Here is a 25,448-nt window from a genome sequence, read left to right on the forward strand (position 1 = left end):
CTTAGGAATTTATGCTATCGAGCAAACGACTATGTAACAAACCTTTAGTGGTTTGTACTTGTGAACGTGCGGGTAAATTTTGTCCGATAGCAAACTTAATTTCCCAGTAGGAATTTTCTACTGAGCTAAAGATTATCTAACCGTCCACGTGGTTCTTCGCTTGGGTGCCTTGTTATTAAAGGTCTTATTGCTGCTGTTGAAACATTCTTCGTAGTATGCTTTCCGTTGCTGCCTTGTTAAAAACCTTGCAAATAAAACCCAATTGGAACAAAAACTGGATGAAGGAAAAAAGAGTGCAACACATACTTTTAGTACAGATGATGTTCATCAGCAATAATATCTTTTGAGGTGTGCCACGTTCCAGCTGCTAGGCAACGTTTCTCCATCTTTATTCTCCAATTCATACGAACCTTTCCCGGTGACAGTTGAAACCCGATAGGGGCCATCCCATGTTGGACCTAGCTTCCCTACGTTAAGCTCCCGGATGTTCTGAGTTACTTTCCTTAGGACCAAGTCTCCTACTTTGAAAAAACGGAGGTTGGCTCTTTGATTATAATATTGTTCCATTCTATGCATTTAGGCTTCCATTCATATATGCACCAAGTCCATGCACTCATCAAGTAGCTCCAAGTTGACTAACATTGCTTCGTTGTTTGAATCTTCAGTTTCTTGGAAATATCTCAAGGTGGGTTCCCCTACTTCCAACTTGATTAAGGCTTTTTCTCCGTACACAAGGGAATAAGGAGTTTCTCCTATGCTTGATTTGGTCGTTGTTCGGTATGCCTATAAAATTCTGGGTAGTTCCTTGTGCCATTTCCTTTAGCCGCTTCAAACCTTTTATTGAGGTTTTGTATAATCACTTTGTTCGTTGACTCCGCTTGACCATTCACACTCGGATTGTCGGGTGAAGATGTGATCCTATTTATTTTCAAATCTCCTAGGAACATTGTGATTTTTGAATCGATAAATTACGGCCCATTATTGCATGCTAACTTTTTTGGTATTTTGAACCTGCAAATTATGTTTTCAAACAAGAAATCCACCAACTCGCGCTCGCCGATCTTGTGATAGGGACCTGCTTCCGCCCACTTAGAAAAATAGTCAATCAAAATCAAAAGAAATCTTACCTTGCCAGGAGCCGGCGACAGTTGTCCGACGATGTCCAGCCCCCATTTCATGAATGGCCAAGGAGATAGAACCGAATGTAGTGGTTCTGCTGGTTGATATACTAGATGTGCATATCGTTGTCACTTATCACATTTTTGTACGAATATGTCACGAACCCAGTTCGCCCTCCATGAATTATCGTGATGGAACCTAGTCTCTACGACTAGGTTAGCCTAATAAATGTGGAAAAAGAAACAATTTGCAGAAAGAAAGTAATAAAAGCCGAGATAATGAAAATTTAACAATGTTTAAGATGTCGCCTGGCATATAACAATACAATATTCTCAACCTTGCACTCCCAAAATCCAGAACCCTATGAATCACAAGCTAAGATATTATATGAAAGCTCTAACTCCAGAATTGTCTATCAACAAGGAAAAATACAGAAGGGTTATACTAGTACTGAGAATAGAAAGAGACTTTTCGATCTACGGACGCAGCAGATATGCCTCAAAGTATCCACAAGCACCTCGCCTCAAGTGTGATAGGTCTGAGTTGAAGTACCTGGATATGCACATGAATAACATGTGCAGAAAGAGCATGAGTACACCACAACGGTACTCAGTAAGTGCCAAGCCTAACCTCGGTCGGGTAGTGACGAGGAAGGTCAAGACCCTACTGAGGTTAAATGAAATACAAGGTATAACAGTGTAAAATATGACAGTATAATAAGTGCAACAGTGAGAAGTAACACAGGATAGAAAGAGCAACAACAATTATAAAAGAGACGAAATAATCACGGAAATGAAAACACCTCAACAGAGAGATAACAACTGGGGATCTCCCAGGATACCGTCCTATAGTCCCAAATATAAATATCCAGTAGATCTCCCAAGATACCGTCCCATAGTCCAACTCATAATGCGCGGGGATCTCCCGGAATACCGATCTGTAGTCCCAAATGTAAATTCTCAGTACAGGGGGAATCTACCGAGTGCAGTCCCGTAGTTCAAATATAAAAGTGTAGGGGGATCTCCCGGAATACCGATCCATAGTCCCAAATTAAACTTGCAATGGGGGGGGATCTCCCGAGAAACCGTCCCGTAGTCCCAAAGTAAACACACAACAACAACAAGAAGAAGAATACACAGTTCAACTCAATTTCCATACCAAGGTAAAACAAGTATTTCTAGCCTAGCATGACGCAGATAATCCAAATAAGGCAGTTTGAGCAAGTAAGGCAATTAAGGCAGTTAGACATGCTTCCATAAGGTAACAACATGCTTAAATTGCAAGTATGTACCAGAAAAGAAAACACAATTGTAATTACATAATAAAACCGGATTTCCAACAATTAGCACAAGTACGCACTCATCATCTCACATACAAGGCATTTCAAATATCAATAATACCAAATCCTAAGGGGAGTTCCCCCACACAAGGTTAAGCAAGCCACTTACCTCAAACCAGCTCAAAGGTCAACCCGAATCCACGTTCTTGCCACGAGTACTCGACTCCAAATGGCCCAAATCTATTCAATTCAATTGCATAATGTAAATAACATTTCAAGTAACTAATTCTACAAATAAATTCTAAGCTAATACGTGAAATTTGGTAAAATGATCAAAACGCCACTCGTGCCCACATCTCAGAACCGGGTAGAATTTACATTTTCAAAATCCTCATACTCTCACGAGTTCATTTATATAAAAATTATCCCAATCTTACGTCAAAATCGAGATCAAACTCCAAAAGTTAAGCCTAGGAACTTTTCCGAATCTTTGTCCAAGTTTTCACCCCAAATTCAAATTCAAAGGATGAATTTAAGCCTAGATTCGTGGAAATTAATCAAAACCGAGTAAGAATTACTTACCCAAAACATCCAGGTGAAAATCCCTCTAAAAATCGCCAATCCTAAGCTCCCAAATTAATTTCTAACTATTTGAAACTAAACCCTCAAATTTCTGATTTTTCTGCCCAGCAAATCCGCTTCTGCGGTCCACCCATCGCATATGCGATACTGCTTCTGCGGTTGGGGAAACATTTTTGTGGTTCTCACTTAAAATTCCATCTCCACACCTGCAACCCAGATTCCGCATCTGCGGTCCCGCAGTTGCAGTGACCCATCGGCTTCTGCGGTCCCTGCTCTATTTCTTCTTGTCCACTTCTGCGGGAGTCGCATCTTCGGCCTCTCAACCGCAGATGCAGTTATGACAGCAGCCCAAAGAACTTTAGCTGCAAAGTTCTACTTTCTAATTTCCCGTTAAACACCCGAAATCATTCCGAGGCACCCAGGATCTCAACCAAAAGCACAGACAAGTCATATACCACTATCCAAACTTATACAAATCTCCACAACACCTCAAAATACGCTTCCGATCAAAAAGTCTATTAAACCTCGTCCGAATGACTTGAAATTTTGCAAGCACGTCACATTCTACACTATAGAGCTACTCCAACTCCCGGAATTCCATTCCCAACCCGATCAAAAAATCTTATTATCGAACCGGAAACTTTAAAAATATAATTTTCGGCATTTCAAGCCTAAATAAGCTAAGGACCTCCAAAACACAATCCGAACACCCCTCTAAGCCCGAAATCACCCATCGGAGCTAACGGAACAGATGGAATTCCATTTCGAGGCCGTCTTCACACTACTCCGACTATAGCCCAAATTCTAAAACATAAGCTGTCATTTAGGGACTAAGTGTGCCAAACCACTCCGGAACTCAAAATCGAACATCCCGGCAAATCAAAATAGCAGAAACAAGCACGGGGAATGTAGTTAATAGGGGATCGGGCTTTAGTTCTTAAAACGACCAGCTGGGTCGTTACATCCTCCTACACTTAAACATTCATTTGTCCTCGAATGAGCATAAAGACATATCTGAAGTAGTGAAAAGATGAGGCTAACGGAACGCATATCTTGCTCGGTCTCCCAAGTCGCCTTCTAAGCTCCCCGTTAAGAGTCTGCATTTGCTACTGTTCCCCCCCGCTTGTATGAGCAATGGGTCCATGATGAGGCCCAACGTGATATATACAAGGGCTTGTAGGAGGCGGGGAGTGTTCCTGAGGCCGCCTTTGAAGATACTCGTGCGAAGGCACATGAGGCTCGTATTGCCTGCGGTTATGACCCTGCAACACTGGAGGCTGGTGAGGGCATTAATATTGAGGATGAGCTTCCTTATGATGATGATGATGCTGGGGAGAATGGCGGTGGAGATGACGCCGAGTGAAACTTTGTTGTAGCTTTTGTACTTAGTTTTTTTGTTCTTTTGTTGTTTATTTTCATCTTTTTCTTGAGGGACTGTTTTGGCCTTTTGTAAGACGCGACTGTTGCGCACGTACATTTTGAATAAAATAGTTGCTTCACCTTTGTTTGTGTATATTTTGATTTTCTTTCTCCTTCTCTCTCATTTTTTTTGTTTTTTTTCTTGGGGGGAAGATCTTCAGATTTCTCCGTGATGAGTCCCTGATCTTTTAATTGAGAATTCTAATGCGGGCGGATCTGGTTTGCTTGATCGGAGCGAGGTCGGATCTCATTGTGTGAGTTCGAATGAAGTCATTTCGGATCTGCATGTTTGAGTGAGGTTGACTTCTGATTTTCCAACTTGGGCGGAATCAACCTTGATTTGTATATTCGAATGAGGTCAAATTTAGACTTGCCAACTTGGGCGAAATCAGTTTTGACTTATATATTCGAGCGAGGTCGAACTTAGAGTTGCCAACTTGGGCGAAGTCAGTTTTGAATTATATATTCGAACGAGGTCAAACTTAGACTTTCCAACTTGGGCGAAGTTAATTTTTCATAGCGAGTTTAGCGACGGTAGGGGGCGAGCTTGTGTGAGATCGAACTATGACCCGTTATGAGTTCGACGGGGTCAAGCTTTGATTTGTTGATTTGGGTGGGCAAATGTTTACTTCCACTTGGCGATGGTCAACAGCCGTAAGGGTGTTAATTTGAGCAAGGCTGAAATTGTAACCCGTTATAAATTTGAGCATGGTCGAACTTTCCTTTTATTTGGTGATGGTCGATGGTCGTAAGGGTGTTAATTTGAGCAGGTTGAAATTGTAACCCGCTGTAAATTTGAGCGAGGTCAAACTTTCCTTTCATTTGGTGATGGTTGATGGCCGTAAGGGTGTTAATTTGAGCGAGGTTGATATTGTTACCCGTTATAAATTCGAGCGAGGTCGAACTTTCCTTTTATTTGGTGATGGCTGATGGCCGTAAGGGTATTAATTTGAGCGAGGTCAAAATTGTAACCCATTGTAAATTCGAGCGGACCGGCTCACCCTTCCACTGAACGTTCACTAATGCAGTGTTCTTTGACCTTAGCTTTCTAACTTGCCTGTTCAATATCGCGACTGGATCCTCAACATAAGATAGATCATTGTCCAATTGGACTGAACTGAAATCCAACACGTGCGACGGATCACCGTGATATCTACGGAGCATCGAAACATGAAATACCAGATGAACTCCTGCCAAGCTAGGAGGTAAGGAAAGCTCATGATAAACCTCTCTAACATGCCGCAATATCATAAAAGGGCCAATAAAACTCGAACTCAACATTCCCTTTATTCTCGAATCTCATAATGCCATTCATAGGCAATACCCAAAGCAGAACCCGCTCTCCAAACATATAGGAAACATTACCAACCTTCCGGTCCGCGTAACTCTTCTGTCTGGACTGGGCTGTACAAAGTCTATCCTGAATAACCTTAACCTTCTCCAAAGCATCCTAAACGAAGTCTATGCCCAATAATCTAGCCTCCTTTGGCTCAAAAAAACCTACCGGAGATCTACACCGCCTACCATATAAAGCCTCATACGGTGCCATCTGAATGCTGGACTGATAGCTGCTGTTGTAGGCAAACTCTGCCAATGGCAAGAACTGATCCCAAGACTCTCTAAACTCGATCACACACGCACAGAGCATATCCTCAAGAATCTGAATAGTGCACTCAAATTGTCCGTCTGTCTGAGGGTGAAGTGCTATACTGAACTACACCCGAGTACCCAACTCATGCTGTACGGCCCTCCAAAACTGTGATGTGAACTAAGTACCTCTATCTGAAATGATAGAAACTAGAATACCATGCAGACGAACAATCTCTCGGATATAAATCTTTGCTAGATGCTTTGAAGAATAGGTAGTACACACAGGAATGAAATGTGTGGACTTGGTTAGCCGATCTACAATCACCCAAATGGCATCAAACTTCCTCAAGGTCTGTGGGAGCCTGACTACAAAGTCCATGGTGATCCGCTCCCACTTCCACTCCGCGGTCTCTATCAGTTGGAGCAACCCACCCCGTCTGTGGTGCTCATACTTCACCTGCTGACAATTGAGGCACCGAGCTACAAACCCAACTATATCTTTCTTCATCTGCCTCCACCAATAGTGCTGCCTCAAATCCTGATACATCTTCGCAGCACCCAGATGAATAGAATACCGCGAAAGTTGGGCCTCCTCTAAAATCAACTCCTGAAACCCATAAACATTGGGTACACAAATCCGACCCTGCATCCTCCATACCCCATCATTACCAATAGTAACATCTCTAGCTTCACCGTGCCGAACCTTATCCTAGAGGACAAGCAAATGAGGGTCATCAAAATGTCTCTCCCTGATACGATCAAATAATGAAAAGCGAGAAACCACGCAAGCTAGAACCCGACTGGGCTCCGAAAGATCCAATCTCACAAACTAGCTAGCTAAAGCCTGAACATCCATCGCCATGGGCCTCTCTACTGCTGGTAAATAAGCCAAACTCCCCAAACTCTCTACTCGGCGACTCAAAGCGTCGATCACCACATTGGCCTTGCCCGGGTGATACAAAATAGTGATATCATAGTCCTTCAGCATCTCTAACCACCTCATCTGGCGCAAATTAAGATCATTCTACTTGAATAGATGTTGTAAACTCCGGTGATAAATATAAATCTCATAAGCCACACAATACAAATAATGATGCTAGATCTTCAAGGCGTGAACAATGGCAGCTAAATCGAGATCATGGACAAGATAGTTCTTCTCATGTACATTCAACTGTCTGGATGCATGGGCAATCACCCTACCGTCCTGCATCAATACTACTCCAAGGCCAATCCTCGAGGCATCACAATAGACAGTATAAGACCCCAAACCTTTAGGCAATATCAAAATTGGGGCAGTAATCAAAGTTGTCTTAAGCTTCTGAAAGCTCACCTCACACTCTTCTATTCGCTGGAATGGAGCACCCTTCTAGGTCAGCTTGGTCATAGGTGCTGCAATGGATAAAAACCCCTCAACAAATTGACGGTAATAGCCTGCCAAGCCAAGAAAACTACGGATCTCTATAGCTGAGGATGGTCTGGGCAAACTCTACACTGCTTCCACTTTCTTCAGATTTACCTTTATCCCCATACCATAAACCACGTGACCCAAGAATGCCACGGAATCCAACAAAAACTCAGATTTTGAGAACTTAGCATACAATTTCTTCTCTCACAAGGTCTAAAGCACAGTCCTCAGGTGTTGCTCATGATCTTCCCGACTCCGGGAATATACCAGAATATCATCAATAAAGACAATGACGAATAAGTCAAGATATGGTCGGAATACACTGTGCATCAAATGCATAAAGGTTGCTGGTGCATTGGTCAGCCCAAATGACATAACAAGGAACTCGTAATGACCATACCGAGTCCTGAAAGCCGTCTTCAGGATATCTAGCTCCTGAATCTTCAACTGATGGTAACCTAAACGCAAGTCAATCTTACAAAACACTCGTGCACCCTGTATCTGGTCAAACAAATCATCTATACGAGGCAAAGCATAACGGTTCTTCACTGTAACTTTGTTCAACAAGCGATAATCAATGCACATACGCATAGAACCATCCTTCTTATTCACTAACAAGACAGGAGCACCCCGAGGTGATATACTAGGCTTAATAAAATCCTTATCAAGTAATTCCTGTAACTGATCCTTCAACTCCTTCAATTAAGGGGGAGACATACGATACGGATGAATAGAAATGGGCTGAGTGCCCGACAATAGATCAATGCCAAAATCAATATCTCTATCGGGCGGCATTCCCAGAAGGTCAGCTAGAAACACATCAGAAAAATCCCGTACTACTGGGACTGAATTAACTATAGGGGTATCAATACTGGCATCTCTCACATAAGCTAAATACGCATCACACCCCTTCTCAACCATACACTGAGCCTTAATGAATGAAATAACTCTACTAGAAGTGTGATCTAAAGCACCCCCCCACTCAACACGTGATACACCTAGCATATCTAGCATCACGGTTTTGGCATGACAATCAAGAATAGCATAATGGGTCGACAACCAGTCCATGCCCAAGATAATATCAAAATCTATTATGTTGAGCAATAATAAATCGGCTCTAGTCTCAAAACCACTAAGAGCAACCAAACACGACCGATAAATGCGGTTCACAATAAGAGAATCTCTTAAAGGAGTCTGAGGTACACCCAAATGCGGAGCAAAATAAGAAGACACATAAGAATAAGTGGAGCCTGGATCGAATAGAACCGATGCATCTCTGTGACAAACCAGGACAATACCTGTGATGACAAAATCGGAGGCAATAGCCTCGGTACGGGCAGGGAGGGCATAGTATCTGGCCTGGCCTCCCCCTCTAGTGTGACCTCTACCTCCCTGACCTCCACCTCTAGCTGGCTAAGCAGGTGGGGTAGAAATTAGTGTTGTAATCATAGCCTAAGAACTCTACCGGGCACGCTGTGGCTGAGAAGTCTATGGCACTGTACCCCTCCAAAGTTTGGGGCAATCCCTCACCATATGGCGTGTGTTAACACACTCAAAACAAGCTCTGGGAGGACGTGGTGGTTGTGACTGGCTTAGGCCAGGTCTGTTGCACTAACCACTGAAAACACCCCATGCAGGAGGCACAGTAGATATTGGAGATGCATAATAAGGATCCTGAGGCCTAGAAGGTGCTGGAATACCACTGGCTGCTGGAATAGCTGAATGAACAGGGCGACGCATATAACCCCTACCATGACGACCTACAACTAGGGCACGGGCACCAGAATAATGGCCTGACTCTCGAGACATCTTGGCCTCCCTCTCCTCTTTCTCTCTCTCTCTATCATGCATACCCTCTATCCTCCCAACAATGCTCACCACCTGCTGATAAGAAATATCTATCTCCAACTCACAAGCCATGCTAGACCTGATACTGGGAATGAGCCCCTCAATAAACCGGCGAACCCTCTCGCGAACAGTTGAAACCAAAGCTGGTGTATATCTAGCCAAGCTAGTATAACGAATAGCATACTCCGAGACAGTTATAGTACCCTATCGCAAATGCTCAAACACTGCGTGCCATGCGTCCCCGAGGCTCTAAGGAACAAACTCTCTCAGGAACATATCTGAAAACTAAGTCGAAGTCAGTAAAGCATCCTCGTCCGGACTGTCTAATTCATAGGTGCGCCACCACTCATAGGTGACTCCTCGAAGCTGGAAGACAGTAAAAGAAACCCCACTTGATCCTGATATACCCATAGTACGGAGGGTACGGTGACACTCCTCCAAAAATCTCAAGGCATCATCCGATGTGAATCTACTGAATATAGGAGGATCGTACTTTTTGAACCTCTCAAGCCTTCACTACTCATCCTCTGAAGTTGTTGTCCTATCCTCGGGCTGATCTGCGACTGTAAGCAGTACAAGAATAATATTTGGGACCTGATCAACATGCACTCGTTGCTGAAGAGTGCGGGCGTTGGGAGTTTTTGCTCCTCCCCTGGCCTGGGATGTAGCTGCAGCAAGGGGAAGTAACCCTGCCTGAGCCAAAATGGTATACATACTCACGAACTGCGCGAGAGTTTCCTAAAGTGTTGGATTGGTAGTAGCAGTAGGCGTATCAGGTGTTTGGGCTCTGGCTGGAACTATTGGTGGCTCCTCGGTGGAAGTACGTGTGGGTGCTTTGGCTGCACCGCGTGCGCGTCCTCGGCCTCTACCCCGGCCCCGGCCTCTGACGGCTGCAGTAGGGGGCTCAAGTGCCAGATCATCTCGGGTAGCACGTGTCATTACCATCTGTGAGAGAATAGAAGACAAAAGTTTAGAATTGTGATATTAAAAATCTCGCACGACAAGGAAATCAAAAGAATTGGAATTTTCCTAACAGTTACATAGTCTCTCACAGATAAGTACAGACGTCTTCGTACCGATCCGCGAGACTCTAATAAACCGGCTTGTGATTCATGACTCTTATAAACCTAGAGCTCTGATACCAACTTGTCATGACTCTAGTTTGCCCTCCGTGAACTAACATGACGGTACCTAGTCTCTACAACTAGGTAAGCCTAACCAATGCGGAAAAAGAAACAATTTGCGGAAAGAAACTAATAAAAGTCGAGATAACAAAAATTTAACAATTTTTAAGATGCCACCTGGAATAAAACAATACAATATTCTCAACCTAACACTCCCAAAATCTGGAACCCCATGAATCACAAGCTAAGATAATACATGAAAGCTCTAACTCCAGAAATGTCTATCAATAAGGAAAAATACAGAAGGGCTATACTAGTCATGAGAATAGACAGAGATTCTTTGGTATGCGCATGCGTCTGATATACCTCGAACTCTCCACAAGCACCTTGCCTCAAGTGTGATAGGTCTGATTCGAAGTACCTGGATCTGCACATGAAAAACATGTGCAGAAAGGGCATGTGTATACCACACTAGTACTCAGTAAGTGCCAAGCCTAACCTCGGTCGGGTAGTGACGAGGATGGTCAGGGCCCTACTGAGGTTAAATGAAATACAAGGTATAATAGTGTAAAATAAGACAGTATAATAAGTTCAACAATAAGAAATAACACAGGATGGAAAGACCAACAACAATTATAACAGAGACGAAATAATCACGGAAAGGAAAATAGCTCAACATAGAGATAACAACTGGGATCTCCCAGGATACCGACATGTAGTCCCAAATATAAATATCAAGTGGATCTCCCGGGATACCGTCTCGTGGTCCAACTCATAATGCGCGGGGATCTCCCGGAATAACGATCCGTCATCCCAAATGTAAATACCTAGTACAGGGGGAATCTACTGGGTGCAGTCCTGTAATTCCAATATAAAAGTTCAGGGGGATCTCCCGGAATACCGATCCACAATCCCAAAGAAAACATGCAGGGGGATCTCTCGAGAAACCGTCCCGTAGTCTCAAAGTAAACACACAACAATAGCAAGAAGAATACATAGTACAACTCAATTTCCGTACCAAGGTAAAATAGATATTTCTAGCCTAGCATGCTGCACATAATCCAATTAAGGCAGTTTGAGCAAGTAAGGCTATTAAGGCAGTTAGACATGCTTCCCTAAGGTAACAACATGCTTAAATTGCTAGTAGTATGAACCGGAAAATAAAACACAATTGTAATTACTTAATAAAACCGGATTTTAAAAAATTAGCACAAGCACGCACTTGTCACCCCACGTACAAAGAATTTCATATACCAATAATACCACATCCTAAGGGAGTTCCCCACACAAGGTTAGGCAATCCACTTACTTCGATCCGGCTCAAAATCAACCTGAAACCACATTCTTGCCACGAGTACTCAACTCCAAATGACCAAATATATTCAATTCAGTTGCATAATGTAAATAACACTTCAAGTAACCGATTCTACAAATACATTCTAAGCTAATACGCAAAATTAAGTAAAATGACCAAAATGCCCCTCGGGCCCACGTCTCGGAATCGGGTAGAATTTATATTTTCAGAATCCTCATACTCTCACGAGTTTATTTAAATCAAAATTATCCCAATACGATGTCAAAATCTATATCAAACTCCAAAAGTTAAGCCTAGGAACTTCTCCCAATGTTTTTCCAAGTTTTCACCCCAAATTCAATTCAAAGGATGAATTTATGCATAGATTCGTGGAAATTAATTAAAATCAAGTAAGAATAACGTACCCAAAACACCTAGGTGAAAATCCTTCTCAAAATCACCAATCCCGAGATCCCAAATCAATTTCTAACTTTTTGAAACTAACCCCTTAAATTTCTGAATTTTATGCCCAGCAAATCCACTTATGCGGTCCACCCATCGCATCTGCGATATCGCTTCTATGGTTCTCACTTAAAATTCCATCTCCGCACCTATGACCCAGATGTCGCATCTTTGGTCCCGCAGGTGCGGTGACCCATCCACTTCTGCAGTCCCTGCTCTATTTCTTCTTGGACGTTTCTGCGGCTTGACTCCGCATCTGCGGCCTCTCAACCGCTGATGCGTTTATGACAGCAGCCCCAAGAACTTCAGCTGCAAATTCTTGCTTTCTGATTTCCCTTTAACCACCCAAAATCATCCCAAGGCCCTCATGACCTCAACAAAAAGTACAGACAAGTCCTATACCACTATCCAAACTTATACAAATCTCTACTCTAACTCAAACAACATCGAATCAACCAATTAGCATCGAATTCAAGCATAAGAGCTTAAAAAACTCTCAAAATACGCTTCCGATAAAAAGTCTATCAAACCTCAGCCTAATGACCTGAAATTTGCAAGCATGCCACATTCAACACTACGGACCTTCAACTTTTGGCATTTCAAGCCTAAATAAGCTACGTACTTCCAAACCACAATCCGAACACGCCCCTAAGCTTGATATCACCCAACAAAGCTAACGAAACCGACAAAATTCCGTTCCGAGGCCCTCTTCACACTGCTTTGACTATGGCCCAAATTCTAAAAAATAAACTCTCATTTAGGGACTAAGTATCCCAAAACAAACCGGAACTCAAAACTGAACATCCCGGCAAATCAAAATAGTAGAAACAAGCACGGGGAATGCAATTAATAGGGGATCGGGCGTTAGTTCTTAAAACGACCGACTGGGTCGTTGCAGAAGGCTTTGACATCTTGTTCCGTGCGGGGCCAATAATAACCTGCCCTTACCAGTTTTAGAACTAAGCAAAAATGCACTGGAATGGCTTCCGCATATCTCTTCGTGGACTTCTTGCATAAAATAATTAGCTTCGAATGCCCCCAAGCATTGGGCCAGCGGGCCTTGGAAAGATTTTCTATACAGTTAGCCTTTTTAAAGCTATATTGTGCCGCTTTGGCGCACAACGACCAGGACGCCTTGGCGTCTTCGGGCAGCTTCCTAAACCAAATTAGTAGTACTTACCTCAAAGTCGTTATATGCATCTAGCACCGAGTGCATCAGTTTTACTACTATCTCGAACTCTGATCTCATCATTTCCGTTGATGAATCGAGGTTAGCCAGTGCGTCTACTTTTGCATTTTCTTCCCTCAAAATATGAGTAATCGACCACTTCCAAAATCGAGCTAGCAGAGCCTGGACCTTTACCGCGTCTTGTTGCATGCGCTCCTCTTTGGTTTTAAAGAACCCGTAGACCTGATTTACCACCAGCTGTGAGTCGCACTTGGTGTCATTGACCTTGGAATCTAGTCTCCGGTCATATTGGAGTCCTGTAATGAAAGCCTCATACTATGCTTCATTGTTAGTTAAAGGGACCATTCTTATGGCCTGCCTTAGGGTTTCACCCAAATGCGTGATTAATATTATGCCAAGCCAATACCTTTTTATGTTGGAGGATCCATCCGTAAATAATGTCCAAATGCCCAATGTCGATTCTAACACCATTACTACCTCTTTGGTTGCCAGAGGCAGCAATCCCGTACTGAAATCGGCCATAAAATTAGCCAAGACTTGTGACTTAATCGTAGTCCTCGGTTTATATTCTATATCGAACTCACTCGTTTTGATGGCCCATTTGGCCAACCTACCCGAGAGTTAAGGTTGGTGAAGGATGTTTCCGCAGAGGAAAGGTAGTCACCACGGCTATCGAGTGACATTGGAAGTAGGGCCTCAGCTTTCTGGTGGCGACTGTGAGAGCTAAGGCCAGCATCTCCAAATGTGGGCAGCAAGTTTATGCTCCCGTTAAAGTTTTACTAACGTAATAAATGTGATATTATGTACCTTCATCCTCAAGGACTAAACTGCACTTACCGCTACTTCCGATATTGCAAGGTAGACTAACAGTATTTCACCTTCCTTTGGTTTTGAAAGTAACAGAGGGCTTGACAAGTACATTTTTAAATCTCTCAAAGCCTGCTGGCACTCAGCGGATTCGAAGTTGTTTTTCTTTTGGAGCAGTGCGAAGAAACAGTGACATTGTTCTTATGATCGAGAAAGAACCTACTCAAAGCTTCCAATCTCCCTATGAGACTTTGGGCTTCTTTCACTCGTGACAACTGGTCCGAGTTGTCATTGATGGACTTGATCTTATCGTGGTTTACCTTAATCCTCTTTTGTGATACCCAAAATCCTAGAAACTTGCCAGAACTCACCCCGAACACGCATTTCTCAAGGTTAAGCTTCATGTTATGCTTCCTTAGGATGTCAAAAGCTTCTTGTAGATGCTTAAGGCGATCGCATACATTCAATGACTTAACGAGCATATCTTCTATATAAACTTGTATAGTTTTTCCAATTTGTTCCTCAAACATCTTTTTTACGAGATGTTGATAAGTGGCTTCGGCGTTCTACAACCTGAAGGGAATCAATATAGCAATATGTTCCAAAATTCGTTATGAACAAAGTTTTTTCCTCATGTTTCGGGTTCATATTAATTTGGTTTTACCCCGAATAAACATCTAGGAAACTCATTAACTCGTGCTCGACCGCCACATCGATAATTTGATTGATGTTTGATAGTGGGAACGAGTCTTTCAGATATGCCTTATTAAAATCCCTATAATCTACACACATGCAAAATTTATTGTTCTTCTTAGGAATTACAACTACATTAGCTAGACAGTTTAGATAATTTACCTCCCGGATTGAACCAATATCAAGTAAGTGATTTACCTCTTCTATGACAAATTTATTCCTGGCTTCAGCAATGGGGCATTTCTTTTGTCTTACCCGAGGTACTTGGGATCCAAACTTAACTTGTGTATGGCTACCTCCGACGGGATACCTATCATATCACCTTGCGACCATGCAAAACAATCAGTATTAGATTTAAGAAACTCAATAACGCCAGAGCTGAGCTCGGGGTGCAATCCTGTCTCCAAGTGGTTTCCTTTCTAAGAACTCTTCAACAATGCAACTTGGTCGAGCTCTGATGCCATGGGTTTTGTTGAATCAGTCTCTTATGGTACGTGGAAATACCTTGGCACCTGATAGGATTCTGATGCTTCTACCATCCGATTTGGGAGCGGGCACTGGTTCCTATAGTTTCTATGTCGCGTGCTCCTTCTCTTTGCTACTGGAGACCAAAATGGCTTTCATCTCCTTTGTTGCAGGTTGGTCGTCCCTTATCTGTTTAACTCCTTCGGGTGCTGAATATTTCAGCAACTGATGAAACGTTGATGGTACAACTATCATCTCGTGCAACCATGGTCTTCCCAGAATAATATTATATTCCATATCACAATCTACCACTTCAAAAAGAGTTGTTTTCATCACTCTTTTGGCGTTTGTGGGAAAAACAATCTCCCATAGGGTTGTCATGCTCACGAGGTTGAATATGGCAAGGAGTTTTGTGGCTGAAACAATGCTTCTGATGAGTATAGCATGCTTCAAGACTCTCCATTGTATGATATAGGTCAATCTTCCTGGATCCACTAGAACACGTTCAATTTTAGAGTCTAGAACATTTAAAGAAATTACCAATGCACCGTTGTACAATAGCAACAATCCATTTTCATCCTCCTTTGTGAATGTGATATTGTCTTTATCAAGTTCCCGGAGTCCTTTGCTATGGGTTATAAAAACATTCGTCTTTGTTGCTGCCGAAAAGGTGACCCTGTTGATCTCGTTCCCCTCGAAGATCATGTTGATCATCGGGAGCAGGGGATCTTCCCCTGCTTTCGAGGGTTCTGCGTAGTCCTGGTTGCGACCATAGTTTTTCTTAGCCCGGTCACTCAAGAATTATCTAAGATTACCATTCTTCAACAATGTCGCCACTTCTTCCCAGAGATGTCGGCAGTCCCCAGTCCGGTGTCCATTCATTTTGTTGTATTCACATCACAAGTTGGGATCCCTCTAGCTGGGATCAGATCTTATCAACTGCAAAAACCGTGCTTCTTTGATATTCCTCAGAGCTGATACCAACTCTACTACGCTGAGATTGAAATTGTGTTATGATATCCTGGGTAGGAAGGATCCCGCGTACCTGACGCTTACTTGTCATGCAATGATTTATTGTTCTGACAACGATCAAACTTTCTATCAGTAACGCATCTATCTGTTGACTGGAAACCTCTTCCGCGGCCTTCGGTCCGTTCGTAGGGCAACAACCGGCCCTTCGAAGACCGTTTGCTCGTGTCTAAGTCATCTTCTGATTTTTCTTTATTCCTCTTCCATCCCTTTGCTGACGGTGGGAAACCGACCTGATCATCTTTGATCCGTATCCTTACCGATTGTGGGCATCTGAGAAATGATGTGCTAATCTCTTGCGGGCTTTGAGATTAAAATTTGTAGCCATTTCCTCGCTATAGAAGTCTTCCCATACACATTTACTCTGCATTTAAAAGGGTAAATATTAGATGGAAACATCATAAATATAAATTATTAAACTGTTTAAAAGAACATTTATACCTTAAATTAATTGAAAATTTGCTTTTTCCGCGAGTATTGGAAATCACTCCATGTCTCATAGGGGCCATCATAAAGCATTTTGATCTCATTGGTGATTATCTTTGTAGTATACTTACCTGGACTGAACCTACAATTTAACAATTAAAATACATAAAAATATTAGTAAAAACATTATAAAACAATAAAAGCAAAAATAACAAATAACTCTTACCCGTTACCCTCTTGGACTATGATGATCCTGCCATAGCGATCATAATGCACTACCTCTGGATCATCATCCTCCGCACATGTATCAGAGGCATGTGTAGACGGTGTAGATTGGGGCTTAGAGCTACAGCCTCGTAAGCAAAGTCGTGAAATGGATGGAGTCAGTGATGAAGATGGTTGTGATCCTTGACACTACGACATAGCTGGATACAATCCATGTTGCTGTGATAGAGATGGTTGTGACCTATATGGTTGTGATATGGATGGCTGCGATCCATGTGGTTGTGATATGTAGGGATGCGATCCACATGGTAGTAATGCAGCTGGACTGTATGTTAGACGTATAGTGCTACGGCCCTATGATGGAAGACCTTGTGGCAACCCCGTCGTACATTCCAAAAGCATCTGCAATCATATCATGAATTCTAGAATATCGATTTCTATTCTCCACCGTCCTACTACTTTCACAAACAACCATGTTATGAAATATTCCACGCCTACCATCGATCTCTCCATTATTAGTTCACACAAAGTAATTCTCTATAAAACCCTTCCTATAAATGTGAAGCTTAACTTCCTCTAGTTTTTAAACTTCACACAATTGCACATGACACAAGGGAACTTAATTACTCCTTCAATTTGGTAGGATAAAAGTGACATTGCATGTCTAATAAAGTTATCAACCCCTTCTACAAAATCCTCCCGCAATCCACCCCGATTAGGATAATTCCTATTGTACTTCCAAGTATGATGTTCCATCTATACAAATAAAACAAAAATAAATTGAGATATTTCCATAAGTATTAGAACTACTTAATTTATTCTATAATTATACATTAATTAAATTATTTTTAGTTATTTAAGATAAATATTTTTACTAATTGTAGCAAAAGTAAATTATAGTAAATATAATTAATTATGATTTCATTCAATTTAAACATAAACTATAATATCAATTCATACCCAACAGGTTCAACACTTATCCCTAAAAGTTCAATTCATATCCAAAAAGTTCAACCAATACCCCTAAAAGTTCAATTCATATCCTAAAAGTTTAACCCATATCCTAAACAATTTAATTAATACCCTAAGCAATTCAGTTAACCTCACAAAATATAAGCTCTACCTGAAAAGATCAACACATACCTCTAAAAATTCAATTCTTACCTTAAAAGTTCAATTTACAAGAACAAATCCTAAAAACTCGATTCAATTCAAAGTTAAGCATTCAATTCCTAATTAAACTACTGAAGCCAATACAAACTTAAATATTCAATTTACACATAATGTAATCAATTTAATTCTATTGAATTTTAACATGACCAAAAACCCTAGATTTCAATAAAATTCAAAGTTAAACAATCAATTTAAAGAATAATTAACTAATTCATAACTAATTAACAAAATATTAAAATTATACAAACAATGTAATTTCAAATGCAAACCTAAAAAATTTAGGAGGTGGAGGAGGAGGGGCAGTGACGGCTGTGGAGGCAGTAGCAGCGGCGGCGGGGGCAGTGGCGACGCAGGATGGGGAATGAGATTTGCGTGAGAGAAATAGGGAATGAGTGGGGGAAGGATGTTTTGTGTGTAAGGGAGAAGAGAGTGGGGAGTTAGAAATGTTTTAGAAGAGAATAAGAGAAATGAGGGGGAAAGCTTGCATTTCATATTTGGAATTAAACGTACCGACTGTTGTCGATCGGTACACTTAAGTGACCGTTGACTGTGTTTGACCACAGTTAAGCAACCGACTTCGATATGTTATTTAAAAAAAAGTTAATTTTTTGTGTTATTATTTTTTAAAATATTATAAACTTTAAAAAATAATGTAACGACCCGACCAGTCGTTTTTAGCTTTTGCACTTCGCTCGCCAGTTTTTGGGCATGACTTGCCCCGTGTGGTGTATTATGACTTACGATTTGGTTCTCATTTTAAAATTTGACCAAGATTTGACTTGTTTGTATGCGATCTCAGATTGGAATTTTTATGATTTGGTTAGCTCCGTTAGGTGATTTGGGACTTATGAGCGTGATTGGAATGCATTTTGGAGGTCCGTGGAAGGTTTAGGCTTGAATTGGTGAAATTGAGATTTTGGTGTTTTCTGGTTGATAGGTGAGATTTTGATATACAGGTCGGAATGGTGTTCCAAAAGTTGCAGTAGTTTTGTTGTGTCATTTGGGAAGTGCGTGCAAAATTTCAGGTCATTCGAATGTGTTTTGGTTGGAGTTTTGATCAAGAGCGGAATTCGGAGGATTTTGGAAAGTTTAGCTTGAATTCGATGTGTTTGGGTTGATTTGATGTTGTTTGAGGTATTTTGAAGATTGCTGCAATTTTGAATAAGTTATTGGGATATGTTTGTGCTTTTGGTTGAGGTCCCGGGGGCCTCGGGATGGTTTCAGATAGTTATCGGGAGGTCGGACTTGGACTTTTGCAGCAGAACATTTGTGGCTTCTGTTGTTTCCGCACATGCAGAATGGTGACGACAGGTGCAATGCCGCTGGTGCATAAAGGAGACCGCAGAAGCGAAGACCTTGACCGCATCTGCGAGGCTGCTGGTGCGATACCTAGGTCGCAGATGCGGAATCGAGTGGAATAAGTGAAATCCACAGAAGTGGGTGTTTTTAAGCAGAAGCGGAAGCGCAGGCGTGCTTATGGGATCGCAGGTGCAGAAGTGCTTGGCAGAATGTATAAAAATTCCCCTTCGCGATTTTCAGTCATGTGTTCACCATTATGTGCGATTTTTGGAGTTCCAAGCTATGATTTCAAGAGAGGATCAAGTATTTCCAAAGAGGTAAGCTACTTTGGCTTTATACCTTGTGTTTATGCTGATTATTTCATTGTTTAATCATGAAAAATAGTGGAAAAATCTAAGGCAAAGTAGGGAAATTAGGGCTTGAAATTGGAGAGTGGATTCTGAGAATTTGAGTGACCATATGAGGTCGGATTTTGGTAAATTTGATATGTACGAACTCGTGAGAAGTTAAGGATTGTATTGATGTTAATTTTATCGAGTTTTTAGATGTGGGCCCGGGGGGCCGGGTTTGAGCAATTTCGGGATTTGGATGTAAATTGGATATTTTCGAGTAGACTTCATTCCCTTTGCATATTTTAATGATTATGTACTGATTGTGGCTAGATTTGGAGCATCCGGAGGTCGATTTGTGCGGGCGAAGGCATCGCGGGCTAGAGGTTGGACCGGGACAAGGTGAGTAATGATTGTAAATGATGTTCTGAGGGTTTGAAACCCCGGATTGCACATCGTATTGCTATATTGAGGTGAGGCACACTCTTGATGACGAGCATGGGGTCGTGTACTTTTGGGAATTATGATTGGTCCGTCCCGATTGATGACTTTACCACGTATTTGACTGAAATCTATTTGCTATCATCATTATTTGGGTTCAATGCCATATTTGGGCTTCACGCCAACTATTTGAACCCTTCGAGGATTTTTATTGATATTTTCTCACTGTTTTGACTTTAAACTTGTACTCAGTCATGCTATATTCTACTATTTTCAAAACTCAGCCATGTTTACTTTGCTTTCACACTTGAAATGATATTTTAAATCATATTTTTGGCTGAGCATCATGTTTTAATGTTGCCTGAGTGGCTTATGTGATTTTTGACTGAGTAAGGCCGAGGGCCTGAGTTGTGAGGATACTTTTGGGTCGGGCTGCACGCCGTAGCGGTGATACACTGATTTTGATTGTGAGGCCGAGGGCCTGATATATGTACGCCACGAGGTGGGTTGTTGATATAAGGTCGAGAGCCTAGAGATGATGCCACTAGATGACCTGATATTGCGCTTGGGCCGTAAGGGGCCCCTCCAGCAGTCTACACACCCCTAGTGGTCGAGGGTACCCATTGGGATGTGAGATATAGCCCGAGGGGCTGGTATTGTTTAAGATATTGCCCGAGGGGCGGATTTCTGTGCTTATCTGCACTAATTGTTTTGCATTCATTTGCGCAACTGTTGAAAAAGTCATTTTCAAAGAAGTTTAAACTGAGCTAAGATATTTTAAGAGATTTTACAGCTTCTTTGCTTTCATACTAGTTTTTGAACTGCTTCTATACAGCATGTTGATGCACGTTTCGTGATTTCTTACCATTCAGACTTTAGTTATGATTATTACTCACTGAGTTGGAGTACTCACTTTACTCCCTGCACCTCGTGTGCAGATTCAGGTATTTCTGAACCCGGTAGCGGGTATTGGATGATTAGAGGCAGAGTCATCGAAGTTTAGCAAGGTAGCTGCCGGCATTCGCAGTAATGCTTTTATCCCTCTTAATTTCATTAATCTGTATTTTGTACATTTCAGACTTTTCAGTTGTATTTAGACCCTAGTAGATGCTCGTGACTTGTGAAACCCCGGTATCGGACAGTGATTGGGTTGTATTCTGCACATTATACTATCTTTTGTTTAGTCTTTGGCTTATTTACTCATGCTTAGACTGATTGTTAATGTTTAACTATTTAAAAATTGAATTGGGACAAGTTGGTTGGCCTTGTCTTCACGAGAGGCGCCATCATGACCGGGCCCGGGTTTAGGATCGTGACAAGTTGGTATCAGAGCCTAGGTTACATAAGTCTCATGAGTCATGAGCAGTTTTAGTAGAGTCTCGCGGATCGGTACAGAGACGTCTGTATTTATCCTCGAGAGGCTGCAGAACCTTTAGGAAAACTTCACATCCTTGAATTCTTATCTTGCGTCCTTTGATTCATCTTGAAATGTAACTCTTTGAATTTCTTCCATGCGTTCGTGTGTGTGCATGAGCGCTCAGTATCAGATGAGCATCGATGGCTTGTGATTCCCTGATCGAGGGTGAGATGTGATCTATGTGAGTTGATGTGGTCTAGTCTAGAGGACTTGAGGACAGATTTTTGCCTTTAACTTGAGCACCGAGGAGCTAATTGTATGAGCAAGTGTTTTTTAACTTATATGTTCATTATTGTCCCTATTAGTAGAAGAGACGGCTGGATGACTATGTGATGAGTATATTAGTACTGCGAGATGTATCCATATGATTTGGAAGTGGCGAGATAGGTCTGCTGGAGGATAGAAGAACTATTAGGTGCTTGAATTCCATCTTGATTCGAGGTATAGCCTCGAGATATGGGAGTGTGATGAATCTTTTCATGTTTCCTAGTTGGGAGTGAAGTAAATTTCATGTTGCGGTATGAGTTCAAACTCAAGAAGACTAAGTGACTGCATAAAGTTTATGATGGTGGAAGGTATGCGGAAAGGTTAGTTCGAGGCGAAGCAGGTGGGTCATCTCCTGCGGAGTGTTCGAAATTTTGTGCGATCTTTATGTTGTCTGTTAGAAGATCTCACTTGCAAGTGAAAGATATGTGTTGAAATTTAAATTGGGTCTCTTAAGATAATGGGTTTAATTGTAGTAAAAGTGAATGCGAGATTTGCAGAAGAATTAAAGTACTAGATGATCTGTGTTTTCACAAGCTAACAAAGGATTTAAGTTTAATCTCACTATGATATTATGGAAGCAATAAAGTACATGCGTTATGAGTCATTGAGCGTGTTTTAATCTATGGCTTTGGGCCAAGTGGGGGAGCCTGCTATTAATTAGTTGGTTGCACGGTTATGTGCTATGTCAGTTCTAGTTTGAGGCGTTCGTGTGAACCAGTTATGGCTGGCAGAGCTTGAGATCGAGGATGGCTCGAGTAAAGGAAAATTCTTGGCAAAGGTTATAGGATGCTTCACAAGTTTGTGAGAATCATGGGATGTCTTGAGTCGTTGTTGGTAAAGGATGCTCGGTGAATAGAGCAGGAAGTTGCTTGGTTGTAATGGAATGATGTCACATTCTGCGGTGTCGGAGTGCTAATGAGGCACAATTTGTTCGGTTCGTTTGATCTGGCTAATTGCAGTTTGAGTAGAGTGGATCACTCTCGAGAATGGTTCTAATGGGCTCAAGATTTTGCATGTAATAATTGGAGATTTTCATGTTGTAATTTTGGCCAGAAACTGAGGTTTGCATTTGGAGAGTGTCAAGATTTGTGGTATTTCTATATCAATTATGGGCTTCTATACATCGGTGCAATACCAGCCCCTCGGGCAATCACATAGAACAATACCAGCCCCTCAGGCTATATCTCACATCACAATGGGTACCCGCGCTCACTAGGGGTGTGCAGACTCCTGGAGGGGCCCCTTACGGCCCAAGCGCAATATCAAGCCATCTCGTGGTATCATCTATAGGCTCTCGGCCACATATCAACAAACCACCTCGTGGCGTACATATCTCAGGCCCCCAGCCTCATAATCAAAATCAGTGTATCACCGATGCAGCGTGCAGCCCGACCCAAAAGTATCCTCACAACACAGGCCCTCGGTCTTACTCAGTCAAAAATCACATAAGCCACACGGGCAACAGTAAAACATGATGTTCAACCCAAAATGTTATTTAAAATATCATTTTAAGTGTTAAAGCAGAGTAAACATGGTTGAGTTTTGAAAACAGTAGAATATAGCATGACTGAGTACAACTTTAAAATCAAAAGAGCGAGGAAATATCAATAAAAATCCCGAAGGGTTCAAATAGTTGGCACAAAGCCCCAATATGGAATTCAGCCCAATAATGCTGATAGCAAATAGATTTCAGTCAAATATGCGGTAAAATCATTAATCGGGAGAGACCAAGTCACAATCCCCAATAGTGCACGACCTCACACTCATCATCAAACGTGTGCCTCACCTCAATATAGCACTACGATGTGCAATCCAGGGTTTCAAACCCTCAGAACATCACTTACCATCATTACTCACCTTGATCCAGTCCAACCTCTAGCCCGCGATGCCTTCACCGGCACAAATCGACCTCCGGATGCTCCAAATCTAGCCACAATCAGTACATAATTATTAAAATATGCAAAGGGAACGAAACCCACTCGAAAATATCCAATTTACATCAAAAATCTCGACCCGGCCCCTGGGCCCATGTCTCGAAACTCGATAAAATTAACATCAATGGAATCCTCAACTTCTCACGAGTTCGTACATATCAAATTTACCAAAATCCGACCACATATGGTCACTCAAATTCTCAAAATCCACTCTCCAATTTGAATCCCTAATTTCCCTACTTTTCCTCAGATTTTTCCACTAATTTTGATGATTAAACTATGAAATAATCAGCATAAACACAAGGTATAAAGCCCAAGTAGCTTACCTCTTTGGAAATACTTGATCCTCTATTTAAATCACAGTCGGAGCTCCAAAAATCGCACAAAATGGTGAACACATGACTGAAAATCGGGAAGGGGCATTTTTATACATTCCGCCCAGCACTTCCGCACCTGCGATCCCATAAGCGCACCTGCGTTTCCGCTTCTGCGGAAAAACACCCGCTTCTGCAGATTTCACTTATTCCATCAGATTCCGCATCTGCGACCCAAGTATCGCACCTGCGACCTCCTAGATGCAGTGAAGGTCTTCGCTTTTGCGGCCAACACAGCTTATGCGGTCTCCTTTATGCACCAGTGGCATCGCACCTGCCGTCACCAATATGCAGGTGCAGAAACAACAGAAGCAACAAATTTTTCTGCTGCAAAACTCCAAGTCCGACCTCCCGATAACTATCCGAAACCATCCTGACGCCCCTGGGACCTCAACCAAAAGCACAAACATATTCCAATACCTTATTCAAACTTGCACCAATCTGCAAAACACCTCAAACAATATCAAATCGACCCAAACACATCGCATTCAAGCCAAACTTTCCAAAATCCTCTAAATTCTGCTCTTGATCAAAACCCCCAACCAAAACATGTCTGAATGACCTGAAATTTTGCACCTACATCCCAAATGATACAACAGAACTACTACAACTTCCGGAATTCCATTCTTACCTCTATATCAAAATCTCACCTGTCAATCGGAAAACGCTGAAATCTTAATTTCGCCAATTCAAGCCTAAACCTTCCACGAACTTCCAAAATGCATTCTGATCACGCTCCTAAGTCCCAAATCACCTAACATATCTAACCAAATCATAAAAATTCCAATCTGAGATCGCATACAAACAAGTCAAATCTTGGTCAAACCTTTCAAATTTAAGCTTTAAACTGGGAACTATTCTTCCAAATTCATTCTAATTAACCTGAAACCAAAACCAACGATTTAAATAAGTCATAATACACCACACAGGGCAAGTCATGCCCGATAACCGATGAGCAAAGTGCAAAAACTCAAAACGACCGGTCGACTCGTTACATCCTCCCCCACTTAAACATATGTTCATCCTCGAACGTGCCCAGAGTTGTTCCAAAAGCCAACCAATTGCTGAATAACCTTACCATGCATTTACCCGGGGGTGATCTCACGTCACCCTATCTCATATAGGTCCGATAACACAATGTAACTGAAATTCCACAATCCCACCTAGCCCATAAACCTTAGAACCACATTTTTACTTCTGAGATCAACCACAAGATCAGAATCTCATATCTATACTGAATAAGCCCGAACCAGCTCTA

At 41.9% G+C, this 25,448-nt stretch overlaps 1 protein-coding gene across 1 annotated transcript; it reads right to left on the reverse strand.

The window, feature by feature from the left end:
• Positions 1-15,384: 15,384 nt before the first annotated feature.
• On the reverse strand, positions 15,385-15,981 carry LOC142162937 (uncharacterized). Its single transcript, XM_075220155.1, has one exon. The coding sequence runs from the start codon at positions 15,979-15,981 to the stop codon at positions 15,385-15,387; it is 597 nt and encodes a 198-aa protein (XP_075076256.1).
• Positions 15,982-25,448: the final 9,467 nt, after the last annotated feature.

The sequence above is a fragment of the Nicotiana tabacum genome, chromosome 1 (assembly GCF_000715075.1).
Source record: "Nicotiana tabacum cultivar K326 chromosome 1, ASM71507v2, whole genome shotgun sequence".
In the NCBI taxonomy this organism is placed as follows: Eukaryota; Viridiplantae; Streptophyta; class Magnoliopsida; order Solanales; family Solanaceae; genus Nicotiana; species Nicotiana tabacum.